Genomic DNA, 19,873 nt, shown 5'->3' with positions numbered 1-19,873 from the left:
TTTAAATGTTACAATGTTGTGTGTGTAACAGCTAAAGTATTTCATTAGTCTGATTTTCACATGCAGTGTCAAAGTCTTAAATCTTCTTGTGAAATAAAAAGCATCACAATTTAATTTCAAGCATTAATTTCACTATGATTTCAATCGCTGACATGACATTACAGATATCAAGTTTATACTTTCAAAAAATGTTCTTTACATTATACATGATGAGTTTATGTGGAAAACAGAAAATCACAAATAAATACTTCAGCTGGGTTTTCACAGGCATGGTCATATTTATCTTTAATCTTTAAGAACGTTGCACTTTCTCTGAATATTTGGTTTAATGTACTGTATTTTTTTTATTAAATTTACATTGCACAATAAATTATCTTAGCTGCAGACATTGTAGGTGTCTATAAATACTGATAATTGTGGTCATAACAATAGCAAAATAAATAGTTCTGTATTATTAAATTACAGACAAAGATTTTGAATAGCTACAGTAGGTTGGATTGTATGTTTGGTGCGAAATGGGTATGGTGGGGGCCTGACCCCCTATTCTTTCATAGGGCCCAAAATTGCTAGCGGCGCCCCTGATCCCGCTCAAAACTGCAGTTAATGTTAAAGTCATAAAAGAAAAGAAAATAATGTTAAAAATATCATACTGTCTTAATTTACATCACCAAATAAATGATTCAAATGCATCAACTAGCCTGCGGTCATTTTTTAACTGTGGGTAAAAAACACACTGTCAGAAATAAATGTATAAAACTGTACCTTTTCTGTAACTTTACAAGCATACTAAACGGTTGTAATTTTTACATTACTGTACCTTAAGCATATATTATGTACCTTTACACTGTTACAGAAAATCAGCATTTTTTTGTCAAATTAACATATATTTTTATGTTACTTTAACTTTACAAAAAATTAAGTTAAACAACTTCAACTAGGTTTTATAAGTTATGTCAACTACTCACAGGTCAAAACTTAATATAGTACGTTGAATTGACTTGCAAAACCAAGTTGTTTTAACATCATGCATTTTTTTACAGTGTGTTTTGTACCCCTAAAATTTAACTGGTACAAAATTGTAACGGTATAATATTGTACTCAAAAAGGTACAACATTTCAATGTGTGTATACCCATCAATGTAAAAAAAGAATATTTGAGGGTATTTCTGACAGTGCACCAATCATTGATATACATGGAATGGTCCTATCTTTGTGCCATGTCGCCATCTGCTGGACAGATTTGTTTATTTAGCCAATAAAATAAAAAATGTGCCTATTATTTAGTGCAAGTATCATATTTAGAATCTTAAATAATAAACATACATTTTAACATGCTTTATAAGATGCATTGTGTTGACTTTAGTAAAGTGCCTGGGATTTCTTCAGGCAAGTATTATGAATCATATGCTGTATAGGGGAAATTGCATTATAAAGTAAAGCAGTCTAATGTCCAATATTATGTTGAAAGGAGTGTGTGTGTGTGTGTGTGTGTGTGTGTGTGTGTGTGTGTGTGTGTGTGTGTGTTACCATATATTGTTCATCTAACCACACCTGATAGGGGAGATTGAGGCTTGTTGTCACAGGAAAGGTTACATTTTTAAAAGATAGCATACAAAATGTCAACACAACACACTGTTTTGCCATTTAAATCACTTTTTGAAAAAATTTGAAAACTTAATTATGAGAAATACCCTTGTTCAACAATAATACAGATTTACTTTCATTATTCTTGATACTTATCTGAATATTCCAGTGTGTTTACTGTAAACTGTCAAACAAAATGTTTTCAAAAAGTCCTATTACAGTATGTAGGGGAGTGGGGCACAAAGTAACGCTTTTCGGCTTTGGCTCTACCATTCAAGAAATATTTAAGTTAGATTAATCATTTTTTTACACAATCAACACACACATCTCTGCTACAAATACTTAAAGTTTGTTTGAGGGAACCTACCGTTATGGTACAATTACACCGAAAGTGACAGGAGGGCAAACATTACAACATAGCCCATAGGTGGGGTTCATTGTAACAAACTAGGGGTTTGTTGTAACACCTGCTTAAAAAAATTGTTTAAGCACAAATAATTCAATCAAGTTCTGTTTGATATTGTTTATATATCTGCCTAGATAGACATTCATCCATCCATGATCCTTCATCTAAACATCCTTGTATTATGCATCAATGTATATAAGTAGATTTTTTTGAAAGTGCTGCACAAAAAAATCTTAATTTTGACTTATTTCCTCTTAACAGTTATCATTTTGATGAATAGTATTTAAATTGTTTTCATTTCATTATCTTTGTATACATGAGGCTTCATTGTAACACTGTGTGACAACTAACCCCGCTGTGTAAAATTTTTTTTCAATCCCATCAGTTACTAGGAGTTGCTGACATGTTTCAAAATGATGTAATGTTTTAGGTAAGAAGACAGTGATTAAAATAATATAAGGTTGGATTTGATGACGTACACACTCAACTCAGAAATAAAAAAATATAAGATTCATGCCTCCAAAACACTTTTTGTTCAATATCTTAACGAAAACACATCAAAACATTTCACAAAATCACAGGAGATGTTCTAGCAGAGAAAAAGACCAAAGCATGGATTGTATAAATACACTGTAAAAAAATCTGTAGAAATTACAGTATTACTGGCAACTAGCTGCCAGTACCTTACTGTAGATTTTACATTTATGTTATTTGACATGTTCATGTTATTATTACATGAAACATTTTCAGTCTTTATCTTCTACAGTAAGTTACTGGCAACCAGCTGCATAATTACGGCAAATTTTTTACTGTGACATGTAAAGTAGCCGTGTTACAATTAACCCTGCGTTATTTTGTGCACCGCTCAACCCGTATACATTTGGTACCAATATGTAACTTTAAGGATCTAATATAATTGAGGCGCAAAAGTGTATAATTTCATGTAATGTAAGATGGTTTTGAACATGGTTTGGAACCAACATACAAATGCAAGAGAAAGCAAAATTGGGTACACTGTTAAAAATGTCTGTAGAAATGATAGTATTACTGGCAGCTGTTTGCCAGTACTGTAAATTAATAAAATTATATTTAAACATGAACAAGTTTTTTTATCTTTAGAGAGTAAAACCAAATTAACAGCCTCATGCAAAGCATTCTGGGAACCAAAATCTGAAGGAACAAAGAAAAAGAAAAAGGTTGATGAGGATTTCTGGTTCCTAAAATGCTTTGAATGATGCTGTTATTTTAGTTTTATTGTGTAAAGATAAAGACTTGTTCATGTTTAATAATTATTTAACTTTAAACAAACTCTTGCCAGTAAATAACACAAATTTAAATCTACAGTAAGTTATTGGCAAACAGCTGCATAACTACAGCAAATTTTTTTACAGTGTAATTTTATCACATTGATAACTGAGCCTCAGTCTCCCTTACTTTACGTGCAACCCACTCTTACTTACTTTTTCTGATTTCGAAACAACTTCTGCAGTAACAAAAATAGCAACATCACTATGTTTACTCAACACTTCAGCAACACTCAACACAGTCAGTTTGGTATATGCTTCAGCCATAGCAGGCTTGCCTTATTGAAAAACAGACTGTATCTCAGCCACAATCTCGGTCACGCTACCACCGCTAGCCTGCAGAGGATCAGGAACAGTTTATTTCCTGGAAAGAAGAAAAAAACTGGAATCATATGAAAAAGATTCAAAGTAAGGCATTACGTAACATGCTTTTCATGTGGGTCAGCCAATATAACCTTTCTATCCCAGAACAGCTTTCGGTTTTTGATAATGGCGTGTTTCGATTCAGGCATTTTTTTGTCCATCTAATCCCGAATTCCATTGCATCCGAAAAACAAACAGCTATTCATTATCACGTGTGACCTGCCGGTGGTAAACACGTTTCTTTCCACCCGAGTGCAATGAGAAAATGAACCCAGCAAGAGGCGCTCGAGGTAGGTGGGCCGCGCGCCGTCTATACGGGGACGGCTTCACAAATCCGAGAGGACAGTCCAAACATTCAGTGGGCGGAAAGGGGTGGGGGAATCGGAAGGGCATGTTGGTACAGTTTGTGCCTGTTGAAGGCTTGACTCATTGCATTTGCAGTCCTGGGTGGTCATAAATGTACGGTCCATTGTTTAATGTCTGTATGGTGTGCTCTCTCTTTATAATTGTCCTAACGTGTGTGCCAGAATCGGGTTAACGCGGTTCTTTTGTGTCCTCCTCTTTGGGCCAGAAGAGCTCTGTAATTGTGGTAATAATCGAGACTGTCACAGATTATACTTCAGCAAAAAGCCTTTTCTTGTTTCATTAGAGAACCAGACCACCAACATCCAAACAAACCAAGCTTGCTGTCCCGTACATCTCCTGTTTGTTTGAGCCGCGGGATAATAGGAAGATTTGAAGCCTCTATGTTTAAAATGTCCTGCTCGGTATGAATGGGAATTCCCAGCACCAGTTCCTGGAAAGACTAGTACATACAAAATACTAGTTAAAATTTAAGTTGTGGAAAGGCGGATGGATGCCATACAGCTTAAAAACTGCATCAACTATGAAAAAACAATTCATAGATTAAAACCTAGACAACAAAACAGAGTCATGTAACATTTGTCTGTAGACTCAGTGTCTAGACATGTAGGGAATGGCCTGTTATTTGGACTAACCTATGATGTGTCATTCACTGAGCGGGATTCACAATCTCATATTTTCAGTCTGTCAATGTACCAACAGTGCACTTCACTCATCGGCGTGCCAGTGATAAATGTATTTTGTTTGATGAAAACATCCCAAAACAGTTACTTAGTGTTTGAATTAAAATTGCTCTGAATAAACCTAAACCAGTCATTTGAGCTATGACTCAAGAGTGTGGGACAGACGGACATCAGAGTAATATCATCTAAACCACAGATAGAAATCCAAACCCAAGATCTTAAAAAAATTAAAGCAACAATATGTAAGATTTTTGTATTAAAATCACAGTGTAATATATTACTGCAAGTTGTGTACTTAAATTACATTATCCCAAACGTTTCCAAGGATTTGTAAATACAGAGAAATTCCTGTATTTTCTGTCATTATTTACTCATGTTGATGTAAACCTGTATGTTTTTCTCTCTCTGATGAACACAAAAGAAGCTATTTTGATAAATGATGGTAAGCACACACCTGATTATAACCATTGACTTCCATAGTATGAAAAACAAATACGATGAAATTAAATGGGTACCATAAACTGTGTGCTTACCATCATTTATCAAAATATCTTCATCATTTATCACAATACTTCCATAATATTTGTTTTTCCTACTATGGAAGTCAAAGGTGACAGCAGCTGTGTGCCTACCATCATTTACAAAATATGTTCTTTTGTGTTCGTCAAAATATAAAACTCATGCAGGTTTGTAACAAAATGAGTGTGAGTAAATTCTGATAACATTTTCATTTTTGGGTAAACTATCTCTTTAAATTACACATTAAATTAAGTACAATATTGTTACAATGCTAAAAAAACAAAGTTTGGGCGGAGTTAGCGCTACATGCTAGTTAATGGTATGCTAGCATTTAGGTTGAAGTTCTACTATTGACGTTACAGTTACATTTTGCAGGTACAACCACTCAAACTTACCACTCAGAAACTTCCATTAACAATCTCCAAACAATTAATTATTACCGTATTTTTCGCTCATAAGCCGTGTTTTTTTTCATAACTTGGCTGGTGCTTTGTCTTATAGTCAGGTGCGCCTTGTAAGTCAGTATGAATTAATTTTGACATTTATAAGGCAAGAGACATCATTACTGTCTACAGTCGCGAGAGTCCGCCATATGCTGCTTCTGTATTTATGTAATTCAGTGGATTCAGTAATGTGGAATGACGAGTCTGCGAACTTCATGCTAGTTGGCTTGTTCGGTTAATTTAGACTATTCAACCGTACAGGTACGTTCTGGTTTATCGTTTAAATAACTGATCATATTACTTTAACGTACAGACATCTATTCAACCTGCTGTTCTGTCTGCTATTGTTTAGTTGAATAACGTGCCAGATTAAATCTCTGTTCCCTGGCTTGGATTTTGTGAAATAATTTTCTAAATAAACACGACGTATAGTCCACTGCGACTTATATATGTTATTTCGTCTTAATGACGCATTTTTGAATGATCCGGCTTATACTCCGGTGCGGATTATTGTCCGGAAAATAGGGTAATAAAAATCTGTATGTTCATCTGATACAGACTCAAACATAAGATCTGTTTACACACACACAGAGCTACTGATAAACGGCCAATCAGAGCAGAGCTCAATATTATTATTCATGACCCTTTCAAATAAGGTAATTTTATTCTGGGGGCAAATCCCAGGGTTGTAAATGGACATGTAAAACTGTCTCTGGATAATTTTTGCACTTAATAAAGCCACATACCGTTTATGTAGATATCAGAGAACAATTTAACATTATTTTTAATGCATTCTTTAGCACCTTTAATTAAATATGACTGTTGTATATAATTAATAATAAAAAACAAAATTATATTTTAAGTATTTTGTATGTTTTACCACAACAATCATTGAAAAGTAATGTATGAGTTCAAAGTAGTTTATACAGAAGGGCATTATGTGATATGATGACATCACATGGGTGGTTCTGCAAACGGTAAACAGACTTTGTGGGACACAACAACAGAAACCCTTTTACTTATTCACTCATTTATTTTAAGGTATTAAACACACCGACTGTTGTTCTTAAGGGCAATTCAACATTTTAAGCAACATAAAAGATAGTTGCATTAAGTTATAGGATTGTAAAAGAATGTTTTTTTTGCGCAAATACAATAGATGGACAGACAGACAGAAGTTGCGAAACTCAGGAGCTGCCAGGCATAAAAATGCAGTACAACAGTACAGTGCATTTTTCGCAGGCCCCCAAAAGGAAATTTATGACAGAAACTGTTTTAAAATGTAATATTTTAATTAAACAAAACATATAAAATTATACCTAGTAGTGCTTTTGGTTAGTTGGCTTATTATTTTTCAGGTTTAATTACACAGAATTCATGATAAATTAATGTATTTTATAAAATGTCATAAAACTGGGGCCCCCTTGGCACCATCTCACGGCCCCCCCGTTTGAAAACCACTGGTCTATACATTATATTCAAATTGTGATTACATTATTACAGACATATAATAATACAAATCTGGTATAATCATAACAGATTAATCAGTTGATAGGCAATGTTCTGAAAACCCTGCTGAAAAATAACCCAAATACAAATATCATTAAAACCATTACAAAACTCCTTTATGTGGTGTTTTCTTATTCCCATAGGATTAAATATTATAACATCCAAAATTATCCTATACATTACTAGAAGAGACCTACAGAGACTATTATAGTTTGTTATAAAACCAACACAATTCCCATTATAACCATTAAATCCATTAGAATGTCTGTGCTGGTGTCTATTGTGTTTTTCAGCAGGGACACTCAGTATCTCCTCAGTTGTTTATATCCAATCCTAGCAGCGACTCCCAATCCCGTCCCGTGTCGTGTGTTTGTGTGTGATCCAGTCCGCGTTTCCCCGCACACCTCCGTCCAGCGTAACGTTAACCTACTATGTGTGTGAGTGCACGAGAGAGATCGAGTCTTGTTTACAACGGATTCAGATCGCAGGATTTACTCCACGAGTCCACATCATTCACATCTCCCAAATCAACACAGATCCCGGCCTGCAAACCTCGTGTGTAGCGCTGCTTAAAGGATACATGAAGCGGTCAAATCTCAGACTGCGTCGGGTGGGAGGCTGAGGAGAGACCATTTTAAATCCTGCTCGGATATTATTTGCCATCTTTCTGAGTTTATCCACCGATTTCAGGCCTTTAGGACGCGCTGGATACGCACTATAATAGATCACACACACGCGTGCGCGCTGGTTTTAGTCAGCGGATCTAAACTGGTTTCACTGGACTACAGCTAAAACCAGTCAACAGGGAGAGCTGCAACGTGTTATTTTTTTTTTTACTGGAAATGGATTATCGAAATGCGGATTTGGACTCCTTCATGCGTTTTCCCGGGTTATTTGCGCTTATATCGGCTACTAAATAATACGAATTAAATCCCGAGTGCGCAAGAACCAGCGCGGGCGAATCCGCCTCATGGTGAAGCCGGAGCGGTGTGCGTCTGTTGGATCGCTCGTCGTCGTCGGGGCGTCTAGAGGTTCATAAATCCCCGCAAACACGCTGAAGATAAAAGAAATTGATGCTATTTGAATATTGCCAGCTCATATATTATTATTTTTCACCTTTCGAAGGAGGAACCAAGCTGGATAATCCAACCTCGAGTAAATCTTTTTGACTTTTTAGATTATTCTTTGGTCTTGTTTTTGTATAGGAATGAGGTGTAGCAGACTGAAGAGACACTGGACCTTGTGTTGTGGTCTGGTGCTGGTCCTGTCTGCTCTGTGCCATGGAGAAAGTAAGTTTAATGAGGATTACATCATCACATTATAACATAAAACATCAAGAGCTTCGCTTTTAAAAGTATTTGGCCTTCTTTTGCCTTGTTGTAAACTTTCATGCCGCAGGAAAACTGGATCAGATTCCCGAGAGTTTTTAAACCGGTTTATGGTTTGTTTACCTATTTTTCAGCTTTTTCCCACCGTAAAGGCAACAAAAGTGAAAGAAAAAGACACGCACATTTATATACACACAGATACAAGGATACAAATTTTTACGCACAGATATACAATACCACACAGATAGACACACACGCATATTATCTGTCACAGGATTAGCGTTTGAATGTTTTGGCTATGCAAAATCAAAGAACACAACCAAGTCAGATGAGGTCATAAAGTCACCCTTAATATCAGATCATAGCATTAAAGGAACATTTCATAGTTTTTCCATTGTTATTATTAGAGTAAACAATAAAATAAAATCGTAATCATATTAAACAATAAAATATATGTAATAGGGTGTCTCTATTAGTACTACATTAAGCATAAATGTCCTGGAAGTCAAAACTTGAGTCTAATCATGTTATTATCATATCACATTTTGGATGAAGTCCCAGAGTTTTAATAGGCCAGCAGTTTATTTGGAAAGCTGAGCAAGTTGAGACTAGAGTAACTTGTGCTAGTCATCGTGAAGTAAGTTGTTTACCTGTAGATTCAGTCCCGTATGCAAATCTGCCACCTGTGTGTCTGGTACTTACTGTACACCAGACTTTAAACTGTAGGAAGTTGTAATGTTCAGGCATGTGCGTTGAGCTTTGCTTTTTGTTCGTTCTGAGTCATATCTACACATTTTTATCATCTCTGTTCCTGTGTTCACACATATTGGTTGTTTTGCACTTAGTTTTTGTAAAGATGATGATCACGGAGTGCTGTGAAAGCAGATTTAACCACATCAGTTTGCCTAACTTTAATGCGGAGGATTGTTGAAGTTTGTCGTAAATTATCTCCTATCATCATGTAGTGTAGATAAGAGCAGAACAGTTATTGAGATTGCTCAATAGGTTTGTAAAACATGTTTGTGCTACCCGTAGAGGAAAGTGATTTTTATAAGTCATGATAGTACAGGAGGAGGCGCGCTTGTTATTCAGTAAAAGTGTCTTGTGTTTTTGCTATGTTGAGGAAACTGTTAATCTTTTTGCTTAGTATATTATTTACTGTTAAATATTAACTTTTACACACAAACCATTGGGAAACAAACTTTGACATTTGTGCATTTATGTAAAGAAAACTACAGTGCTTTTAAGGTGTACTTTCAGCCTGATCTCACCGGAATTCGTACGTATTTTACAAGTTAGCTAATTCGTACGAATTCAAAGTAAATCGTACAAAAACATACACAATCACGAAACCCGCACCTAACCCCAACATCTCGGGGATGAAAGCAAATCGTACAAAAGCGCACAAATGTGGTCGTACAAATTAATACGAATTAACCACCTCGAAAAAAGCGCAGGAATTGCATAGGAAAAAGATTTTCTAAGTCGTGATAGTACAGGAGGTGTGCTTGCTTGTTAATCAGTAAAAGTGTCTTTACTATGTTGAGAAAATTGTTCATCTTTTTGCTTAGTTATATTATTTACGGTTGAATATTAACTTTTACACACAAACCATTGGGAAGCAAACTTTGACATTTGTGCATTTATCTGAAGTTTCCTGACGAAAACTACAGTGCATTTAAGGTGTACTTTCAGTCTGATCTCATCAGGATTCGTACGTATTTTACAAGTTGGCTAATTCGTACGAATGCAAAGTAAATCGTACAAAAACGTACGGTCGGTTATTAGAAAAAAATAATCATGAAACACACCCCTAACACCAACATCTGGGGGATGAAAGCAAATCGTACAAAAGTGAACGAATGTGGTCGTACAAATAAATACAAATTAACCTACGAAAAAAGCGTAGGAATTATGTAGGAAAGTGATTTTATAAGTTGTGATAGTACAGGAGGAGGCGCGCTTGTTATTCAGTAAAAGTGTCATGTGTTTTTGCTATGTTGAGGAAATTGTTAATATTTTTGCTTAGTATATTATTTACTGTTGAATATTATCGTTTGCCCACAAACCATTGGGAAACAAACTTTGACATTTGTGCATTTATGTAAAGAAAACTACAGTACTTTTAAGGTGTACTTTCAGCCTGATCTCACCGGAATTCGTACGTATTTTACAAGTTGGCTAATTCGTACGAATTCAAAGTAAATCGTACAAAAACATACGGTTATTAGAAAAAAAACAATCATGAAACCCGCACCTAACCCCAACATCTCGGGGATAAAAGCAAATCGTACAGAAGCGAACAAATGTGGTCGTACAAAATAATACGAATTAACCGCCTCGAAAAAAGTGCAGGAATTGCATAGGAAAAAGATTTTCTAAGTCGTGATAGTACAGGAGGTGTGCTTGCTTGTTAATCAGTAAAAGTTTCTTGTGTTTTTACTATGTTGAGAAAATTGTTAATCTTTTTGCTTAGTATATTAATTACGGTTGAATATTAACTTTTACACACAAACCATTGGAAAGCAAACTTTGACATTTGTGCATTTATCTGAAGTTTCCTGACGAAAACTACAGTGCATTTAAGGTGTACTTTCAGTCTGATCTCATCAGGATTCGTACGTATTTTACAAGTTGGCTAATTCGTACGAATGCAAAGTAAATCGTACAAAAACGTACGGTCGGTTATTAGAAAAAAATAATCATGAAACACACCCCTAACACCAACATCTGGGGGATGAAAGCAAATCGTACAAAAGTGAACGAATGTGGTCATACAAATAAATACAAATTAACCTACGAATAAAGTGTAGGAATTGCGTAGGAAAGTGATTTTATAAGTTCTGATAGTACAGGAGGAGACACGCTTATTATTCAGTAAAAGTGTCTTGTGTTTTTGCTATGTTGAGGAAATTGTTAATATTTTTGCTTCGTATAATATTTACTGTTGAATATTAACATTTGCACACAAACCATTGGGAAGCAACTTTTGATATTTGTGCATTTATCTGAAGTTTCCTAAAGAAAACTACAGTGCAATTCGTACGTATTTTACAAGTTGGGTAATTTGTACGAATTCAAAGTGAATCGTACAAAAACCTACGGCTATAAGAAAAAACAATCATGAAACCCGCCCCTAACCACAACATCTCAGGGATGAACGCAAATCGTCCAAATATGATCGAATGTGGTTGTTCAAATGAATACGAATTAGCCACCTCGAAAAATAACGTACAAATTGTCATGAGATTGTGTTGCTATTTTTTATCAGTATTTGTGTTCATTGGTGTTGAACCCATAAGTTTTGCGCTGCTAATTCAGTGCTCACTCATTGGAGCTACATGGCAATGCAAAATGAGTTTATTTACGAGATATTTAACAGACGTATAACCAGTTTGTTATTCTGTCTCTTTAAAATCAATACTTTGGTGAATTCGTATAAAAGGAAAAATGCCTGCCTTCATGTTTAACCGCCACAAAATTTCCATGTTTCCAAGTAAACTGCAAATAAGACCCACTGATTCATCCAATTCATCGAAAAAAATCCATGTTTTTAAAATAGCACATGTAAAAACAGCCGCCGGTGCGAGACAGAGCCGGTTCTGTTGATCGCAAGAGTGAGGAGTTTGTGTGTTTGGGTTTTACTGTTAACCAAGTGGTTTCGGTAAAGGTGCTCAGTGGAAATTCTAAGTATAACCAGTATCTCCTGTCACAGGACAGTTGAAGATATCCTCAGGTTAACTGGTTAACTTATCTTAAGATCCAAGCAGAAGTTTCATACTGATCTGCATTTTCAGTTGGATAAAACATGACGACTCTTTACTTTTGCTTATAAATAACTAGAGGTAACAGTCCATCATCTTTGTCCATCTGAGACAAAGCGTTTCACACAGTTTTCTTATAGAAGGATAATGAGGTGTTTTGGTTTAACTAGCTTAGCTTGAACATTTTTTTGGAGTTTCATTTCTAAACAATGACATCAGTTTATGACCTATTTTCACCAATGCCTCGACTCTGCTACCTACAGTACAAGAGTGCAGCGGGAAGCCAAAATTGGGTTATCAAATGTAAACATGAGATTTGGAGAGCTTTCAAAGCAATAAAGATAGCGCTGTTTACTCAACAGTGTGAAAAGTCTGACGCCGTCTATGCTGCGGCTACCAGCACAGTAAAGGACCTTTTATTTTTTAATCAGCTTAAATCTTATAAAATACCAATGTATCCGTGTTGAAATCAGAATGTATAGTACAAGTACGTATTTTCCCCCTGACAGAGCGATATCATTATAAGCATGTAGGTTATGTTATCTTTTAAAGTTTAATTTGAGATTTATAATTCAGCAGCCCTGTAATTATCTTATTACACTTTATAAGATTAATTTTTCAGGGTTTTCAGCTCGCTGTAAATTCTGTAGGAACTTTCTTAACGATTAGCCTGTGGGCAAATCACACTGTGCAAAATAAACATCACAATGGAAGTGAAAAGGAACATGTTCTTCTAAAACATGCCTGCCATTAAACAAACCTCTGTCTTGTGAAGGCTCCACCGTGGCTTATGTCACTAGTACAAGAAAAATTGCAGCGAGGTGAAACTTTTCACATGTCATTTTAGGTTTATAGTCATGTTCGATGTGTTCATTTTTTTTTTATTCAACACACCACCTTCAGTGGGCTTTAGTTTGCTCAATGGGTGCTTACAGTACATACACATATTTTGAGGCATAATTTGACATGGAAATGGTCAGTGTACTTAAGAACTGAAAGCATTGTACTGTGTTTTATTTTTGTAAAGCATTTTGGGGAAAAAGTAAATTAGGTTAAGCACTACACTGCAAAAAATGACTTTTTACTTTGTATGTTTGTTTTTAGTGCAAACTGAACAGAATGACCTTAGAAAATAAGTTTGGTTTATAGACAAAAACGTAAAATGTAAGTAAAATTGTGCTTAAAACAAGCAACAAAAAAAGTGCCAATGTGGTGAGCAAATATTTATTACATTTTATTTCTTGAATTAAGTTTTTTTTCCTAAACACCGCAAAACATTATTTTTAAGAAAATAATTTCTTAGTATTTTTGTCTTGTTTTCAGTAAAAATATCTACGAATTCTTACATTAAGATGCTTTTTCATGATGAGCAAAACGCCCCAAGAAAATAAGTCTAGTTTTTAGAAGAAAAATATCAAATTTTAATCAAAGCAAAAAAAATCTGCCAATGGGGTAAGCAAATTTTTCCCGAATTTTTCTTGAATTTAGTGTTTAAGAAAAATGTTAACGAGTTTTTTGTCTACCCCATTGGCAGATTTTTTGCTCGTTTTATGCACAAAACACTTACATTTAAAATTTTTGGTTAAAAACTAGACTTATTTTCTTGGGTCGTTTTGCTCATCAAGAAAAAGCATCTTAATTTAAGAATTTTTAGATATTTTTACTGAAAACAATACAAAAATACTAAGATTTTTTTTCTTGAAAATATTTTTTTTGCAGTGAACTGTTTTTAGATTATAATTTTTTTTTTAAAGCTTCTTTTAAGCACAAATTCACTTAAATTTTAGTTTTTTTGTCTAGAAACTAGACTTATTTTCTTAGCAATTTTTTTTATCAAGAAAATACCTCCTTAATTTAAGAATTTTTAGATATTTGTTCTGAAAACAAGACAAAAATACTAAGTAAGAAAGTCATTTTTTTTGCAGTGTAGTGCTTAACCTAATGCACTTTTAATATAAAAAATTAATTCCAGCCGACAATAAGAAAATTTTTTTTTTGTGAAAGTGAAATTTAAGACCCACTTTAGCCATTCAGCAGTAAGGGGCGTGTTTACTAACCGACATTGTTGCCTGAGTTGCGTATGTGTGGGGCGGGTCTGTCAAAAGAAGGTCTAGATTCTATTGGGGTAGGGGCGTGTTTGTTTAGGTGATTTCAAATGTCAACATTTGCTTTCAGATATTGTTCACCCCACCTTTAAAATAGCACAGTACTATAGACTGTACCCTTTATGCTTTTTGTCCCTTTTTCATTTGGGTCTAATTCAATATGGTATCTTCCCAACGAAGGCTTGTAACACATGAGAATCGCTTGCACTTTGCCCATTTTAGTCAACAAAAGATTCAAGTAACTTCAAGTTATGAGTCAAACTATCATTTACCTGCCCAAGGTCAATATTTGATCGGATAACAATACCAAACCACATCCTCACCAATGAACAATAAATCCGTGTTGGTTTACTCATGACTAATGTTAAAGTGTTGTACAGTGAGTGACATCTGTTTTTTTTTCTCCATCTAGTCTGTGGTCCTGGCATTGACATTGGAAATGACATCAATAACTTTAAGCATCTGGAGAACTGTACGGTGGTTGAGGGCTACCTGCAGATTCTTCTCATCGGAGACAAAAACAATAACAATCGAGAGGTCTTCCGCACCCTCAGTTTCCCCAAGCTGACCATGATTACGGATTACCTTCTCCTCTTCCGCGTTTCCGGGTTGGACAGCCTCAGCACCCTCTTCCCAAATCTCACTGTCATCCGGGGCCGCAACCTGTTCTACAACTTTGCTCTGGTGATATATGAGATGACCAGCCTGAAGGACATCGGCCTGTACAATCTGCGAAACATCACGCGCGGGTCCATATATATCCAGAGGAACCCTGAGCTCTGCTACTTGGATTCTGTGGACTGGTCTCTCATTATGAATGCTGACTCAAAAAAACAAAATGAGCATTCCAAAGAGTGTGGAGATATCTGTCCTGGAATCATGGAGGATAACCCTCAGTGCATCAAGACGAACTTCAACGGCAATTCCAATTACAGATGCTGGACCTCCAGCCAATGTCAGAAAGGTAAGAAACTGTTTACAAATGGGGGCTTAAACTGGTCTGTGCAAGTATGCAATTAATGCTTGGGTTCTGTATTTATTTGCGTTTCTTCTTTCTGGTGACAGTGGTATGTAATAACCTACCCTAATACTCACAATGCCAGTTGAGTAACATTTTGATACTTTTGCTATTAAACCAGTTGTGTACTTAAGATGTTGACAGTTTAAATAACTTGCTCGGTGAGATTCTCCCCAAACTGATGGTCCGCCATCACAGTAATTGACCTGAAGGCCATGCTTGCATAGCTAAAAAGTTTTGCATTCTTGGGAAGAAGGCATTCCAGTATCTCTAAATTGTTTTGTATAGCAGTCATAATCTCAAATCCCACCGTCTGCCATTGTGAAGCTTTTCTCTGGGTGTTATCAGTTGAATTCAGCAGGACCGTTCGTCATCTATTCACTTTCTGCAATCTTCATCATCCCGTTAATACATCAGCGTTAGGAGGGCGCAAGTTTAAGACAGGGTATGTTTGGAATTTTGGCTAGGCTTTGCCATAAAAGCAGGGGAGGATTGCATACGTTAAGCCGACTTTATCCTGAAAAATTAGTTTTTAGGCAATATCAGCACAATTCCAGAATCCAGATAATAAATTTACGAGACGTAACTATTTCAGTGACGTAAAAAAACCTTATTAGTTAGTCATGAACGTGGAGAACGTGCTGTTGACGGCCCTATGAAGGAGATCTGGTTGTAGTTTTCCACTATTGTGGTCTTTTTGGACAGAAGGATGCTGCAGTGGCACACGGTTCCTCTCTCTCTGAGGGCAAAATACTTCAGCAGTTCCTCCCACTTTCCATATAATTACCTTGTTTTCCTTTAACACAGATGTTTCTTCAAGGGCTGCTAGTGGTTTCCAGTCGAGTCTGCTTGGCCTTTTTTCTTCCCAGCTCTTTAATTACCCAGTCAGGAATTGTTGTTCAGCAAGCTTGTACTTTGCATTTCAGCTACATTTAGAGTAGATAGGGCTTAGTGCAGACGACTGTAGACATGTGCACGACAACAGGAAAGAGCCCACATCAAAATAGATTACTTAACAGATCCGGTAGAGACATACAATGTTTGAAGGATTAGACCTTGTGCTGTTATCCTTAACTTTCTCTTAGTTTCTAAATCGAATCGAATGGGAGCCATGTCATGTGACTTGCTGGGGTGGTGACTAAACCGTGGACATGAGTGATATCTCAGATTGTGGTTCTTGTTAAAGAGGGCTGTTATATAATTTTGTAGTGATATTTACATTTATGCATTTGGCAGATGCATTTATCCAAAGCAACTTATGATATGAACACATTACGCATCGCGTTACTCACTTTACATTAATCGCGGGATGACTTTTTTTTCGCATTACTTGCGCAAATGAAAACAACTTCGCTGATTGGCTTGTACAACAACAAAGCATGGTAATTTTATGCTTGAGTTGAAATGTTTCAATAGGCTATATGTGCAACTTATTTCTGCATTTTTGTTAAACATTGTAGATCGCTTCTGGTTCTGTATGCTCTATGCTGACATGGTGCTGTTTCATACACAAAGCCTTTACGAGCTACCAAAGATGAGAATAACCGATGTCCAGTGAATCTGCTCATTAACGTCTTAAACCTAAGTAAAATAATTTTTTTTATACTTTACAGCATTTTCTTCTTACATTCATTCAGATATTAGAATAAAAAAGAACATAACATAAATAATAATACTACGAATAACAAATATCAAACTACGATAGGACATACCGGCAACCGGAAGTGATCAATCTGGTTTTCCGGTTCGGTCATGTAACGTTCTACTTACCGCTTTGGCGTGGAAGACGCGAGTATCACATGTTTGCGGCAATCGCGCCACCCATTTCACTGCATTTGCATCACCTGCTGTGAGTTCACATCTGCTTGCATTTTTGCATTGATTTTCTTTGCATTAAAATTTTTCAACTGACATGGCAGACACGATTAAGGCGGATATGACGTGTTTGTGGCAGTCATGTTGCTTAGTTCGTGTCATTTGCGCCACCGAGAGATGTAGTAATCAAAGGGGCAGGGTATACACGTCATGATGAAAATAATTTTTTTATTTAAAACACTCTAATAAAACTTAATTTTGAAGAAACTATGACAGAAAATGAACACATACTAGATTATTGAATTAATTGTTTACCTCTAACAGGAATAGCTATGTGATGAAGTGAAACTAAAGGGTTAATAAACACAAACTAAAGCAGATGCTGTAGAACGTCTGGCGAACGATGATAGATAGCGCAAAATTTTTAAAAACTGATTATTTCCCACTATTAATTACATTATCTTAAAGGAGTGTAACTACTGTAGCATGTAAATAATGCACATAAATAGCTTGAGCAAGAGCCCTCAACAATTATATCCAATTAACAGGCACGTGAAACTGGCTAGTTATCCTCCTGACTGTGACAGTGACGGTCCGGACCACGTCTTTCTCATTTCGACTGTGTGGCGCTCGTGCCCACTCGCGGTGTGAAGAGCGTCCGCGCTATTCTTCAAGATGCACTTGACGGCATTTTTTGCAAATATTTATTTATTTTTGAACGACCTAGTTAAGGCGGTAGGGTTTCCCAGCTTAGGTGGGCCGCCGAACTGAAAAGTGCTGCGGGAAACCCTGGAGGCGATATTACGTGATTGCGGCAATCATGCTTATCAGCCTAGTTCGTGTCATTTGCGCCACCTGCTACAAGTTTGCATGCTTATGTCTTTGCTTTGATTTTGTATGTAGTCTACATGCAAGGTACATTTTTATCGGTGCGTGTTATACCATGGAATCGAACCTATGACCTTTGTGCTGTCAACAGGCAAAAATAGTTTTATCATTTGAGGTGGACTTTTTTTGTTACATGTTACATAGAAATGCATTGAAAATGCCACACAGCATAGTAATGATAACAACTTGAAACAATAATGTTGTCAAAGAGCAACTTCTGAGTACCAAATTTTCTTTAGAAAATGTAAAAACAAATCAAATTTTCTTGGTCCCGCTGTTCCTCTTTGGAAAGCCTAACAATCTTTTGATTAAGCAGCAGCACCCATCTAACCCAAATTCTACCTTTTCAAGACAGTGTTAGTCACATTTGATTGTAACATTGACCTCAGCTCCAAATGTCACACGTACTGGTTATTTATTGCTGTAACAGATGTGTCAGTGTAACATGACTCCTTGTGATGGAAGTGTTTTTATTGGCAGCAAAACATTAGTATTACTTTTCACTACCTCTTGGTTAGCATCAGTTGAGAATTGTTTGTGTAATCTGTAAACGCATCATCCAGAGCCATACGAATTTGTTACGATAAATAACCATGGTAAACAATGCACTACTACAGATGACTCTGATGATAGTTTATAAAGCTTTATGTGGTACAGTAGACACAAACATGAGCAGATGAAAAACTATCCAAAACGGGCGATATGGAATGTGTCTTGTGTCCTTTGAAGATGCAAATAAGGAATTTGGCAGTCTGGTAATGGTTTGTTGCGAGTTAATGTGGGAGGCAGCAAAGAGGTCTTGGACTTTTGCGTGGACTTAATAAAGTAGTGAGATATTCGAGTGTCCTTCACAGGTGACAGGTGAATGCTTGCTTTCTTCTTTTTGCTGACCACTGTTGGGTGGGGACCAAACCAAAATGTCACTGAAATGTCAAACATTTTAGCCAAACAGATTACAATGTCTTATAAAGACTCAGAACTGGAGATGTCTTCCTCGCTCTGAATAGTACAAGGTATTTGGCAGTTTTTAATTTCTTGCGTTATTGGTTATATCTTTATACATTTTTTTTTGCGACCTTTCCACCATAGGAGCAGCGTCTAATACTCACCAAATTGTCCAGAATGCATTGCTTTTTCTTTGCTGGTGTTTGACATTTGCAGCCAATTTTGCTTTCGTAATCTGATGTGAAACAGCGTATTAAGTAAGGTAAAAAAAATAGGATGGGACTTGATTTTATCCATTTGGTATTGATTACACAAGAACATGGCAAGACTTCATATGAGCCCTTAAGGCAGAGGTTTCAAACTTTTTGTCAGCCGAACCCCATTGACCTGCATTATTTACTCAAATTACCTCACTCCTGAGATTTTAAATGATTACTCCACTTTCATAAAAAACAGATATTTACTCACCCCTATGTCATTGAAGATGTTTGTTTTTCTTTGTTTACTTGAAGAAATGTAGTTTTTCATAAAGACATCGTACAATGTTATTGCATTGTATACAATGTGTTTGCATGGTTTATGGTAAAAAAACACATTATTTTCCACATACCATATCATTTTGGCGGAAGGCGGAAATGTGACGCTCCTTACCATGTTTGAAAGATACGGTTGCTAACAGGAGTTAATTTACAGGCTGTGAGTCCGAAGCGAGAGGAATTATAATTACCGATATGGAAATTTTGGCCGATATGATAACTTTTTATATTTGGGGGGCGATAACCAATATATGTATAGGCTGATAAATATTCATATTATTTTCACTATGAAAAACTCCC

At 36.0% G+C, this 19,873-nt stretch overlaps 1 protein-coding gene across 3 annotated transcripts in view; it reads left to right on the top strand.

Moving 5' to 3' along the window:
* The first annotated feature begins 3,671 nt into the window (after positions 1–3,671).
* Positions 3,672–19,873, top strand: part of igf1rb (insulin-like growth factor 1b receptor) — a 110,107-nt gene continuing 93,905 nt past the window's right edge. Inside the window, exons 1-3 of one of the 3 annotated variants that reach the window (XM_055175684.2) lie at positions 3,672–3,702; positions 8,380–8,463; positions 14,784–15,335. In XM_055175684.2, the coding sequence (XP_055031659.2) occupies positions 3,687–3,702; positions 8,380–8,463; positions 14,784–15,335 (652 nt within the window). In that variant the 5' untranslated portion in view covers positions 3,672–3,686. Of the gene's footprint in view, positions 3,703–7,564; positions 8,206–8,379; positions 8,464–14,783; positions 15,336–19,873 lie in introns of those variants that run through there. The other 2 variants (XM_073859680.1, XM_055175840.2) reach the window with 2 other exon arrangements.

Source organism: Misgurnus anguillicaudatus, chromosome 21, assembly GCF_027580225.2.
Source record: "Misgurnus anguillicaudatus chromosome 21, ASM2758022v2, whole genome shotgun sequence".
Taxonomy (NCBI): Eukaryota; Metazoa; Chordata; class Actinopteri; order Cypriniformes; family Cobitidae; genus Misgurnus; species Misgurnus anguillicaudatus.
The sequence above is the reverse complement of the archived record's forward strand: the minus strand, read 5'-3'. Positions and strand labels throughout refer to the sequence as shown.